The sequence below is a fragment of the Chelonoidis abingdonii genome, chromosome 4, assembly GCF_003597395.2.
Source record: "Chelonoidis abingdonii isolate Lonesome George chromosome 4, CheloAbing_2.0, whole genome shotgun sequence".
Lineage (NCBI taxonomy): Eukaryota > Metazoa > Chordata > Testudines > Testudinidae > Chelonoidis > Chelonoidis abingdonii.
In genome coordinates, this window is record NC_133772.1 from 89,883,110 (window position 1) to 89,896,071 (window position 12,962).

The 12,962-nt window shown below is 45.6% G+C and overlaps 1 protein-coding gene across 5 annotated transcripts in view; it reads right to left on the reverse strand.

Moving 5' to 3' along the window:
- The window catches only part of MAPKBP1 (mitogen-activated protein kinase binding protein 1), a 141,478-nt gene extending 129,306 nt beyond the window's left edge, over nt 1-12,172 (reverse strand). For 4 of the 5 annotated variants that reach the window (XM_032793853.2, XM_032793852.2, XM_032793851.2 and 1 more), the window contains exons 1-2: nt 11,598-12,172; nt 10,051-10,413 (exon numbers count right to left, since the gene is read on the reverse strand). In XM_032793853.2, coding sequence (XP_032649744.1) covers nt 10,051-10,167 — 117 coding nt within the window. In that variant the 5' untranslated portion in view covers nt 10,168-10,413; nt 11,598-12,172. Of the gene's footprint in view, nt 1-10,050; nt 10,414-11,597 lie in introns of those variants that run through there. The other variant, XM_032793854.2, reaches the window with a different exon arrangement.
- Between the last annotated feature and the right edge of the window lie 790 nt (nt 12,173-12,962).

A 12,962-nucleotide genomic window follows, 5' to 3' on the forward strand; every position in this document is an offset into this window, starting at 1 on the left:
TAAAAGATAGGAAACAAAGGGTAGGAATAAATGGTCAGTTTTCAGAATGGAGAGCGTAAATATTGGTGTCCCCCAGGGATCTATGCTGGCCCAGTCCTATTTAACTTATTCATAAACGATCTGGAAAAAAGGGGTAAACAGTGAGGTGCCAAAATTTGCAGATGATACAAAACTACTCAAGACAGTTAAGTCCCAGGCAGACTGTGAAGAGCTACAAAAAGGAGCTCACAAAATGGGTGACCAGACAACAAAACAGTAGATGAAATTTATGTTGATAAATGCAAGTAAACGCACATTGTATATGCTTAGTTAGGATTATGTTTTCCAATGATGGAGTCTAAGTTAGCTTATTACCACTCAAGGAAAGAGATCTTGGAGTCCACTGTGGATAGTTATCTGAAAAATATCCACTCAAGGTGCAGCCATCAAAAAAGCAAACAGAATGTTGGAATCATCATGAAAGGGATAGATAATTATGACAGAAAATATTCATATTGCCTCATATAAATCCATGGTACGCCCACACCTCGATACTTTGTGCAGATGATGTCGCCCCATCTCAAAAAAGATATCTTGGGAATTGAAAAGTGTTCAAAAAAGGGCAATAAAAATTATTAGGGTATAGAACCGCTTCCGTATGAGGGAGATTAATAAGACTGGACTATTTCGCTTGGAAAAGGGCGACTAAGGGGGGATATGATAACGCGTCTATAAAATCATGAGTGGTATAGAGAAAGTAAATAAGGAAGTTTTATTTACTCCCTCTCACAATACAAGAACAAGGGACCACCAAATGAAAATAGGCAGCTGATGTAAAACAGACACAAGAAAGTATTTTTTCACGCAACGCACTGTCAACCTCTGGAACTCCTTGCCGTAGGGTGTTGTGAAGGCCAATACTGTAACGGGGTTCAAAAGGGAGCTAGATACATTCATGGAAGATAGCCATTGATGGACTTATTAGCCAGGATGGACAGGGATGGTGTCCCTAGCCTCTGTTTGCCAGAAGCTGGGATGGGGTGACAGGGCATGGATCACCTGATGATAACCTGTCTGTTCATTCCCTTTGGGGCACCTGCCATTGGTCACTGTCAGAGGACAGGATACTGGACTTGATGGACCTTTGATCTGACTCAGTACGGCTGTTATGTTAGATTGGTTTAACTATGGCACTCAGGAGTGTGAATTTTTCACAGCCCTGAGCAACATCGATCTAAATTTTATATACAGACCCAGGCTCAGTGTCGCTCCAGATGCCTGCCAGGAACAAGAGCTCAGGATTGTCTCAAACAAGCTCTCTTCTGTTGCAAGACACAATGCCACCCACAGAGCCACTAGAGACCAACCCCAACGTCCAACATGCTTTCTAAAATACCATGAATAGGGAAGTCAGTGTGGGCTGCTGCAGGATCAAGGCTGTGTCTCAGGATTTAAGAGGAGTCCTGTCCCCTAATAAACCCCCACCAGAACTTAGCTGAACTTCAATCATTGAAAAAAGGATTACATTTTTAAGCATTTAACTTTCCAAGGTCTGGCCTACATGCAATTTTTGTACCAATTTACAAATATTAGTTTAGAAATAGCTCTAATTCAAAAGATGAAACTCCCCCCTTGCCCAGGGTGGACACTGCTATAGCAGTATAAACGTGCTTATCCTGGTATAGCTTATTCCCATCCATTTAAGTACTTTTAAATATTGGTTTAACTGCAGCCACAGTAAGGATTTCACCAAATTTAACTATATTGGTTTCTAAACAGATACACATACATTGGTATAAGAACAGTGTAGACCAGCCCTAAGATACCACAGTGATCAGTGCATTATAGCACAGAGACAGAATGTACTTCTGTTCTTACAGCCCTAGAGACCTAAATGAAATCCTCTGTTCAACTAATAGGTTTCCTTACTGCCCTGCCAATGCTTCTCTCAGGGATCATCAGTGGAGACAGGTGGGAGTTCAACTCCCAGGCCCATTCAGTGCTCAGCCTCTCTGCTGAAATTTCTAACAAGGGTGCCAACTGTAGGCGAGGTTTTGTGGACAGTCAGCCACTAGAAACTGGACTAAGACCAATGCACTCATTTCCGATAACTTACTAGCCAGCCAGCAATAAAGACTTGCAGTCACTATACTCAGTGACCTGGAGATGAAATCCTACATATCCTAGGTCTGGGCTTGTTAATCTCAAAGAAGGAACTCAATGAAGGGATCTAAAATGGAAGCAGGGAAGGAGAAATGGGAAAGAAGGGAGAAAAGTAGAGTTAGTAAAAAAATTTTAAATGTTAAATTTGTGATTTTGACAAATGAGGGTTTGGTGTTTTGTTTTTGCTGCTGTTCTGGTTTTGTTTATAAACAGTTTTGGAGAGAAAAAAAAAAAAACCTATGTCCCATTTTTCAACCAGCTCTGCCTGAAATAGTTTTCTGTTGTTTTACAGTTGCTCTTTATTTTTCTAATCTTACATGTATCAGGACTAGCAGTCAGTCTTCTCTGTTTCTGTGGGAAGTCTCCTTGGGGGACCAGAGTACAACCACTTCCTCTTTACAGAAAAGACAAGGGAGCTACAGATTTAAAAAATAAGTCTTTTCTCTTACTTGTTTGCCAGGCACTCAGTTTTAAAAGTTAATAAAACACAAATAGCTTGATAACACTCTGACAAAAATATCCTCTCTCCTAACGGCTCAGATTTTGCTTGCCTTGGTACTTGTGATGTCATAATCCCAATAGTTCACTAGCAGTCCATAAAAAGAACAGGAGTACTTGTGGCACTGTAGAGACTAACAAACTTATCTGAGCATAAGCTTTCATGGGCTACAGCCCACTTCATCGGATGCACAGAATGGGAACATATAGTATGGAGATATATATATATATACACACACATACAGAGAACATGAAAAGGTGAGAGTTGCCCTACCAACTCTAAGAGGCTAATTAATTAAGATGAGCAATTATCAGCAAGAGAAAATTGGCTGGCTATGTGGACTCTTTTCGCAGGCCCTACGCTACCAGCACCTCCAGCTATTTTCACGACAACACTGACTTCCTGCGGAAACTACAATCCGCCGGTGATCTTCCAGAAAACACCATCCTGGCTAGTATGGATGTAGAAGCCCTCTACACCAACATTCCACACAATGATGGACTACAAGCTATCAGGAATAGTATCCCCAATAATGTCACAGCAAATCTGGTGGCTGAACTTTGTGACTTTGTCCTCACCCACAACTATTTCACATTTGGGGACTATATATACCTTCAAGTCAGCGGCACTGCTATGGGTACCCACATGGCCCCATAGTATGCCAACATTTTTATGGCTGACTTAGAACAACGCTTCCTTAGCTCTTGTCCCCTAACATCCCCACTCTACTTGCACTATATTGATGACATCTTCATCATCTGGGCCCATGGAGAAGCAGCCCATGAGGAATTCCACCGTGATTTCAACAATTTCCATCCCACCATCAACCTCAGCCGAGACTAATCCACACAAGTGGTCCATTTCCTGGACACTACTGTGCTAACAAGTGATGGTCACATAAACACTACCCTATACCAGAAATCTGCTGACTGCTCTACTTACCTACATGCCTCCAGCTTCCATTCAGGACACACCACACAATCCATTCGTCTACAGTCAAGCTCTAAGATACAACCGCATTTACTCCAATCCCTCAGAGACAAGCACCTAAAAGATCTCTATCAAGCATTCATAAAACTATAATACCCACCTGCTGAAGTGAAAAAACAGACTGACAGAGCCAGAAGAGTATCCAGAAGTAACCTACTACAGGACAGGCCCAACAAAGAAAATAACAGACTGCCACTAGCCTTCATCTACAGCCCCCAACTAAAACCTCTCCAGCGCATCAAAGATCTACAACCTATCCTGAAGAAGGGGATATCCCTCACTGCTCCCAGGTATGTTTTGGGGACAGAGACCTTTCCGTCGGCTTTACAGATCAGCCCTTCCTGAACCTGAAGCAAATATATTCACCGAGCAACCACAGAAGCAAGAAACACGTGAACCCAGAACCTATCCTTGCGACAAAGGGGGCCCCGGGGGTGTGGGGATGTCGCAGACTGCTGGTCATATATCGGTATGTCAAGCGAAATCATCATGCCGGACCTAATCAATCAGCTACGCCGAGTCAGGGGGGCGTCGATTCACGGGCCGCACTAGGGGGTCTGGAGCCAGTGGATATTTTGCCATTCAGTGGGTGCCAGCCAATGCCACTGCGCCAGTGACACTGGCGCGAAGGCCGGACAGTCGTCTACGGCAAAGAGAAGGTAAGGGATTGGAGCACGAAATCTGGACCATCGAGGAATCGGTAAGCGATTAGAAAGAACCAGTAGAGGGGAGAAGCACTTTCAACTCTCTGGTCACTCAGTATACAGACTTTAAAGTGGCAATCTGCAACAGAAAGGCTTTATTAAAAACAGACTCCCAACAAGAAATGCTGGATCTTGAATTAATATGCAAACTAGATGACCATCAATTTTAGGCTTGAATAGAGACAGGGACGCGTCTTGAAGCTGATCACACATTGCAATTTATTTTCCCCATGTTAAATATCCTCACACCCTTTGTCTCAAACTGTCTGAAATGGGCCATCTTATTATCTCTACAACAGTTTTTTTCATCCTGCCAATAATACTGTGTACGGGTTGCATCACGAGAAACCCCCCGGGAACTGCCAACTGATGTGTGCCAAGACTACCTCTGCTTCCCGTTTTCCCTGGCCAGCCTCATACTCTAGCACCTGTCTTGCTGAGCCAGACACTCCTGTCTGCTCCAACACAGACCCAGGGTTGAATTACTTGCCCCAAGAGCTGCAGATTTACTGAGAAAGCAGCTCACAAATGTGCTTGTCATTTAACCTTCAGATGTCCAACTCCCCAATGGGGTCTACAACCCAAATAAATCTGTTTTTACCCTGATATAAGGCTTATGCAGGGTAAAACTCATAATTGTTCACCCTCTATAACACTGATAGAGAAAGATGCACAGTTGTTTGCATCCCCCAGGTATTAGTACAATACCTGAGTTAATAAGTAAGAAGTATTTTATAAAATACAGAAAGTAGGATTAAGTGTCCAAGTAGTAACAGACAGAACAAAGTAAGACACCAAGCAAAATAAAAAAAAAAAAAAAAAAAAATGTGCAAATCTATAATAAATTAAATAAAAATAAATAAAATATGGGATATACCATCTCCTAGACTAAGGGACCCTGAAAGGGTCATTGCGTCCAGCCCCGTCTTCACTAGCAGAAACCAATTACTGATTTTTCCCCAGTCCCTAAGTGAACCTCCTCAAGGATTGAACTCACAACCCTGGGTTTAGCAGGCCAATGCTCAAACCACTGAGCTATCCCTCCCCCTCTGTAATCAAACTGAATACAGATAAGAGCCTCACCCTTAGAGATACTTCAATACATTTTTTTCTTGGACTGGACACTTTCCAGGCCTGGGCACAATTCTTTCCCCTGGTACAGTTCTTGTTCCAGCTCAGGTGGTAGCTAGGGGATTCTTCATTATGGCTCCTGTCCTCACTCCTAAGCAAAGTTCAGCTCCAAGATGGAGTTCTGAAGTCACCTGGGAAAGTCACATGTCCATGCATGACTCTCAGTCTTTACAGGCAGAAGCCACTGTCCACATGGTATCCTGTATGTCTCCAGGAAGACTTCTTATGTGGATTGGAGCATTCCAAGATGCATTGTTCCCCAAGTATTCCTCCCTAAAGAAGCTAACCAAATGCCTCACAAAGCTTACTTAGAAATCAAGCAAGTATACAGCCAATATTCTTAACCTCAAGTACAAAATGATATATGTGTACAAATAGGGTGAATAGATATAGTAGACCATAACCTTTACTGAGATATGTTACATGGCACAGGCAGCACAAAACATATTCCAGTTATCTCAGATTCCCATAAAACCTTATAAGTACCACCATCACAAATACCTCATCTTAATTAATTAGCCTCTCAGAGTTGGTAGGGCAACTTCCACCTTTTCACGTTCTCTGTACGTGTATACATCTCTCCCTACTATATGTTCCATTCTATGCATCCGATGAAGTGGGCTGTAGCCCACGAAAAGCTTATGCTCAAATAAATTTGTTGGTTTCTAATGGGCCACAAGTACTCCTGTTCTTTTTGCAGATACAAACTAACATGGCTGCTACTCTGATAGCTGTCCATAAAATTTTCCACAAAAAACAGCAGAGACAACCATATAATGTAAGAAGAGTGCACACAATCTTTCACAACACCCCCACACACACACACACACCTTTCAGGAATTCATAAAGCAACAAAACAGGGTCACAAATCCAGTTTTTCCTCTTTTTGCAGTTCCCGATGAGCTCTGCAGGTTGTTCACACCCCTCCTGCAAATGTTTATTTGTATTTGCGCCCACTCCTCCTCTCAGAGCAATATAGGTTTCAGCAGAGCAGTCCTCTCACAGCCTGCCTGCTTTCAGCGCAGGATTATAGGTCTGTACCACAGACTGAAGCCAGCTGGCACAATGCTTCTCCTTCTCTTCCCCTGACCTAGTCAAACCCCTTGCACAGACATCTCTAATCACCTTCCCAGCCAAGCCCTGGAGACAAAGAAGGTCCCACACCAGCCTGGGAGGCCTCACCCACAGCCCTAGCTATCCTTAGTAGATGGCACGGCCTCCCCTCATAGGGCAGATCACAGCACTTGCATATCAAGGCAACCCTTTGCTGCAGGTTTTTAACCAATTCTAAAGTGAGCTGCTGGAGGTGACATGGGCTTTAAGGACTCAGCAGAGGAGATGTGGAGCTGAAGGGGTCACACTTTTTCCCTATGCCCACTATGGTGGTCCCATGGCCCTTCGGGGATAGTGGTTGATAGCTCTTTCACGGGACTATGAGCACAGGCATGTACCTGGCAGGTTCACAAACTCCCCTGAGAACCTGTCCCTTTTGTGGTGAGAGGGAGATCCTGGTGCACATCTACATAGAGTGCGTCAGGTTGCAGCCCCTCTTCCAGCTCCTCCAGAACCTCTTATGAGGGTCTGGCTACACTTTTCCCTGCACTTCCTGCTCTGTGCACACCCCTCCCTGGCCCCCCAAAGTCATGAGACCTTCTCGCCATTCATGACTCCAGGAGAAGTAAGATGGATAGGGGGGTGCTCTGTGACCGTGGGGTCTATTTCCATTCCCTTGTCAATTCATGTCTCCCAGGTAGAGTTCCTCTGGGCAGCATCCATGGAGTCCCTGGATGCCTTTGAGGAGCGGTGGGCGCTGTCAGGGGTTCTCTGCTCCGTGTCCCCCTCTGGATCCCATATTATTAAGCTTTGACCTCACTCTTTTGTTGTCCCCAGAAATCACTAGTTGCATGGGCTCAGTGGTTCTGCCCTCTTACCAGAGAAGGGCAGGCCTCCACCCACCCAGCCTAACACTACTAACAGTACACATAGCGTACAAGGTGTGGTCTCTCCTTTCAGGTATGGGTCCAGAACATCATTCCTGCTCCCTCCTACATGAGCATACAGCATTCACCAGAAAGAGATGGCCAATCCCTGCCATAAAGCCCATATGCCACCATACTCTAGTGCTACTTACAGCTTTGCAACAAAGCACATGATCACATGGCACGTAACCCTTTGAATGCTGACACTTTCCAGACTGCCCAACATACAAGTGCAGAGAGTTAACGATCGCCTGGGATCAACCTCGCCTTTTATCTGGGGGCACTCACTGGATAGTGAACAAACCAGGGACCCATTCAGGGGTTACATGTTTAACACCATCATTCAATGCCAGTTGCGCCTTCCAGTAGAAGGAAGGTGCCTCATACAACTTTATGGTGATAGAAGCTGCTGGTTACCTCAGGAAGGCATAAGAACACGTATGTGGCAAGAGAAGGCATCTCCAGTGATACATACAGGAAAGCATTTCCTACTGGACCTCTGATAAGGGACCACATCCTGTTTACCTGTGTACCAGCAGTCCCACTGAAGTCAGGCAAGGAGATTAATCTGATTTTGAACTCAATTATACCAGAGGGCAGGCACATCTATGCCATCTTCCCAGAGCACTAATATGTAGCATTTCAGGACAATAAATTGCCTCTACCCACGTTCTCCCCAGAACGAGGATGGATCGAGGAGATGCCACAAGAAGCAGCCCCTACTGCCTCACACAGTTGTTTCTCTGCATCTCACTGACCTACTGCATTGATGCACTTGTTAATGAGATATGAAAACCTAATTTAACGGTGTGGGATGAATCTGTCATTCCCTGCAGGGATCAGAGAACTTGCAGTGCAAGTGCATTGGCAGAACTACCTCACAATATTCAATTCAGAAAGACACAATGAAGCTCTTCTGCAAGGGCTGAACTGGTACAAGGGCGTAGCCAGGGGTTTACCTAGCAGCTGCTTCCACCTCTGAAAAGGAGCAGGCAGTACTCAGCTGAGCCTGGATACCTTTTCCATTTACTGAAACTGAATCCCAATGTGGTACAGCACGTGTGTCCTTCTTTATGGTTTGAAAAATTAGCAGTGGACACAGACCAACCAAGAACTCATCATCAGCAGATAAAAAGTGTGGATCATTGGCAGACATCAGAGTCCAGCTGCGCTGTCCTGAATGCAGCACATGCACTTGATACAGAAATAGAGAGGACTCTACTTCCTCCAAACTGTTTGGGGGAAAGAGTATTGTTTATCCTATAGGGATGGGGAGGGGGAGAAATCAGAATTGGGCTTATTGGTATTCAGCAGCTACCCAGAGAAAGCCCATCCCTGATCCACACTTTTAAGAGCAAGATTTCAAACTGGGGAAAACTTGACATAGAGAAAACATTTAAACTAATTTACTTCACCTGCAGTTGTACGTGCCTTCTTCACTTCTGTGGCTACATTTTTGAAGCTGTTGCTTTTAAACAAACAACACTTTTCATCCAATGAATTTCACATTTATTAGTGATGCCTCACAATAATGAGGAATAAGTGGTCTTATTTCATAGATGGCGAAGCTGAGGTATGTGAAGCTTAAGTGATTTTCCCAAGGTCATTCAGTGAGTCAGTGGCAGAGTCAGGAATAGATGTCAGTCCTCTGACTCACAGTCCCCTGCTCTAGCCATTGGGCAATACCTCCCAGCCTGGTTTCTCCTTCCGTTTGACCATGCAATTAAGGTATCATCCTCTTTTAATGACATCAGTCAATTCCAGAGGAATGCTTGTTTCTGTCACGAATTCAGTCTCCTGACTTTACTGACACCAAGAGAAGGATGGGCCATGTGGAAAAACTCCTTTCCCCCCTACTTGTTTATAAGCTAAAACACCCCTGAAAACTATTCTTGCCACTTTTGTTAATTATGAAAACCACACAAAGTAGGGAGAGTTAGTTCCAGGGCTCTCACATTTCTCTAGCACGTGGATCACATCTGAGTAGAGAATAATTCCACGGACACCTCTTCTCTGATCTGTCATCTTACAACTGTCCCCCTCCAATTCGCAATCACATAAAGCCCTATGGCTCCTATAGCAATTCCATGCGTATTTTTCAGGGCTTTGGAGCTGTGCTCTGGCTCCGCTCCAGCTCCAGGTAAAAACCTGCAGCTCCACTGCTCCAGAGCTGCTCCACGCTCCAGCTCCGCTCCAAAGCCCTAGTATTTTCAGTATTTATGAAACAAGGAGGAGCCAGCCTAATGGCAACCAGGCAGCTCTCGGTGAATGGCCAGCAAGAGCCCATTGACCAGAGTGTAGAAACTACTGGACCCATTTAATATTCTCCCCAAAGTAAACATTCTTAACATGACTTATTCTGAAGCTGCTACATCAGTTACATCTAAGCTGTGCAAATACAGTGCTTCTATAGGAGGGGCTTGCCTTGGACTTTAGTGAGGTTTAGAGACACAGTTAAGGTCTCGTTTAATATAAAACAAAACTATGCTCCAGTTTTACTGGTATCCCCATTGTAGGCCAGGTGTCTCAATATGGCTGTATTTTTAGCACAGACAGGGCCTTAGGAAACACAGTTAAATGCGATGCCAACACCTCGCTCACTCACCTTACTGCTGATGTCCTCTCGCTTGCCTCTAGGCTTGCTCCTCCTCAGTTTAATGGATGGGGAGCGAAGCAGGTTTTTTATCCTGCTTGTTATCGTAGATCCTTCAACCGACATCATACCTGGGTGAAGGCAGAGTATCACCCCACTCAAAAACAAAACTTCAGTAAATCAGCCTAGCTTTGTGGCCAGCACACCCACGAGCTCAGGGCCAACTCACACTCCTTCACATGTCTCTCACTGACTCCGTTTTCTGAGGACTCCCCAATCTGCTTCACCAGAACTCGTGGGCTTCTGGGACAAGGTGCTTGAGTATGTTTTCAGATTTCTCCTTTGCAGACGCTAGAGCGTCAGACCAGCTGTAATCTAAAAAACAAGGATTCATGGGTCAAAAAACCATTCTCAATAGATTGTACCTTTGTATTTCTAGGGAATACAGAGCAAAAAACAGATACCATCTAAGTCTTTCTGGGATATGGATGGCCGGGGTATCATTCATTCATGGTGGCAAAGAAGTTTTTTAAAAGTTGCAAATGACAATTTTGTATTTATTAGTAATTTACAAATCTAGAGAGACAATTTTGATGTGCTTGATGAGAGACTTTTCAGGATTTAAGTTTTAAACACAGAGACTCTGATCCAGCAGTTGGAACCAGGCAAGCAGCCCTTTGGAACCCCCAGGGAGCCCAGTATCAGAGGGGTAGCCCGGTTAGCGTGGATCTGTAAAAAGCAACAAGGAATCCTGTGGCACCTTATATAGACTAACAAAAGTATTGGACCATGAACTTTCGTGGGTGAATACCCACTTCGTCAGACGCACCCACAAAAGCTTATGGTGCAATACGTCTGTTGGACAAGAAGTCCTGTGACACCTTACAGACTCTTTCCTCACGGAGCCCATTACAGTCAGCAGGCTCCAATTACGGAATCAGTGTCACAGACTAGTGCAGAGGCCAGGGACCATTTCATTTTCTGTGCTTTACAGGATGCAGAGCACATTGTTGGTATTTAAATAAACAATAACAAATACAAAATATAAGTCACACTAAGGTACAGAGAGTAAATAAGAGACAGATTGCTGGTGTTTCTAAAGCTCCCATAAATTTACCTCTGCTTTTTAATATATTGTACGTTATCTAAATATAAAGTCATACAATATTACACACACACACACCCCTCTATTTATAAAGGAGATCAGCAAGGAATCGTGACCGCTGGCAAGGATTAGAGATCTCGAGCCAAACCTTCTACACCTTTGCCCAAGCCACCAAGCTGGAGAGGGTGGGGGAGAGAATCAAGTCAGGTTTCTAACTGAAGTAGTTTGCACTAAAATATCGTCCTCGCTTTCATACAAGATGAGGAGAAGGAGGGGAAAAAATGCTAGAGTCAGCAAGATCGCGAGCCTTTTGCAGAGCATTGCCCACTCATTTTGCAGAAATGAGTTTCTGGGGACGGGTAATTTGGTTCGTTTTAATTAAATCAGAACGCTCCCACTCCAAAAAAAAAAGGAACTTTTCAAGCAGGCGCTTGCCCGGGCCGATTTCCATTACCTTGGTGCAGCAGGACTTGTGTCTGCTGGAGGGGGCGGGGGACAGCAGGGACGTGCGATTAAAAAGGATTTATCCAATTCTCTGTCCATCCAGCCAACCTTCCCTGAAAGAAAAACCAGTTCCGAAGTCAGCGTCCTTCTCCGCCTCCTGGTGTCACAGCTTTGCAGGCATCGGCACTGGTACCCGGGCAGAGGAGGAGCGAGACCCGAACTGCAGTGAGAATTCGGAATTCGTCACCACTTCGGAGAGGTTTTTAAAATTGCGGGAGGAGAAGTGCGAGGAGGGGACGGGGGAGAAAGATCTGCTGCTCCGATGGTGAATTTCCCCGCAGCCTAAAACAGGGCTGAAACTGACCAGTGCCCCCAACCCCCTGCTCCGTATTCTTCCCCCTCGGGTCCGCTCGCCTTCCCTGGCTGGCTACAGTGTATCGCCTGCGCGCTCAGCTGTTTCCGCTCTCGGAGTTCCAGGCTGGCTCCCGCTCACAACCCCCCGCGGCAGCCCCAGCCTGTGCGGAATCCGCCTGTGCCTGCAGCAGCCTCTCAGCGCTCACACACGCAGCCCCAGGAGGCGGCTTCGCTGGGCTACGGTGGCTCAGGCAGATCAAAACGCGAAACTGACAGAGCGAGAAAAAAAAAAAGGAGGGGGTTGAAATTGCAGAGAGGGAGGGCTGGGAAACCCCGCAAAAGCAAACCCTGCTGCAGAGATTGGCGGGCTGCAGAGCTGGGGGAGGGAGCAGCGGGCTGGGATTGGCAGAGGAGGAATTAGCGAGAGATTGTTACATCTCCAAGGGAGAAGCAATCTGCCCTTCACCCTGGGGTGCCTGATGATGCTTTTGCAGGCCAGTGGCCCTGTTCTGTTGTGTTCTCTATAGGGTCTTATACCAAGGCTCACCCTCATGGTACCTGAGCACCTTCTAGTAGGGCACTATGCAGTGCATCCGTCACTGGTGGTTATTTACCTCCAGTGTCCCAGACCCTGGCCTTTGCAGCAGCAGCAGCCAGCCTCCTCCCTGCCTCCCATTCAGCTGGGCAGGATTGAACCCACCAGGGAGCTTGGGCTGTCATCTGAGAGAAGGGATTCCACCCAGCTGGGTATCATGCTGCCCCAGCCACAGCCAAGAGGCTCAATATTAGACCAGTCAGTGCTTCATTTGTAATGAAATTGGTGCTGGGGCTCAAGCTATTTTTGTATTTTCATAACTGAAGTGACAAGCCTAGAGGTGCTGGGGCTATGAACTGCCAAACCTAGAGGTGTCGGCGCTCAGCCTGGCACAAAATAAGGGCTGAAGCCAGATGGTAGTTGGTGCCTGTGCAGCATGGGCAGCAGGCAGAAAGGATGGAGCCAGGGGCTAGCCTTTCCAAGCGG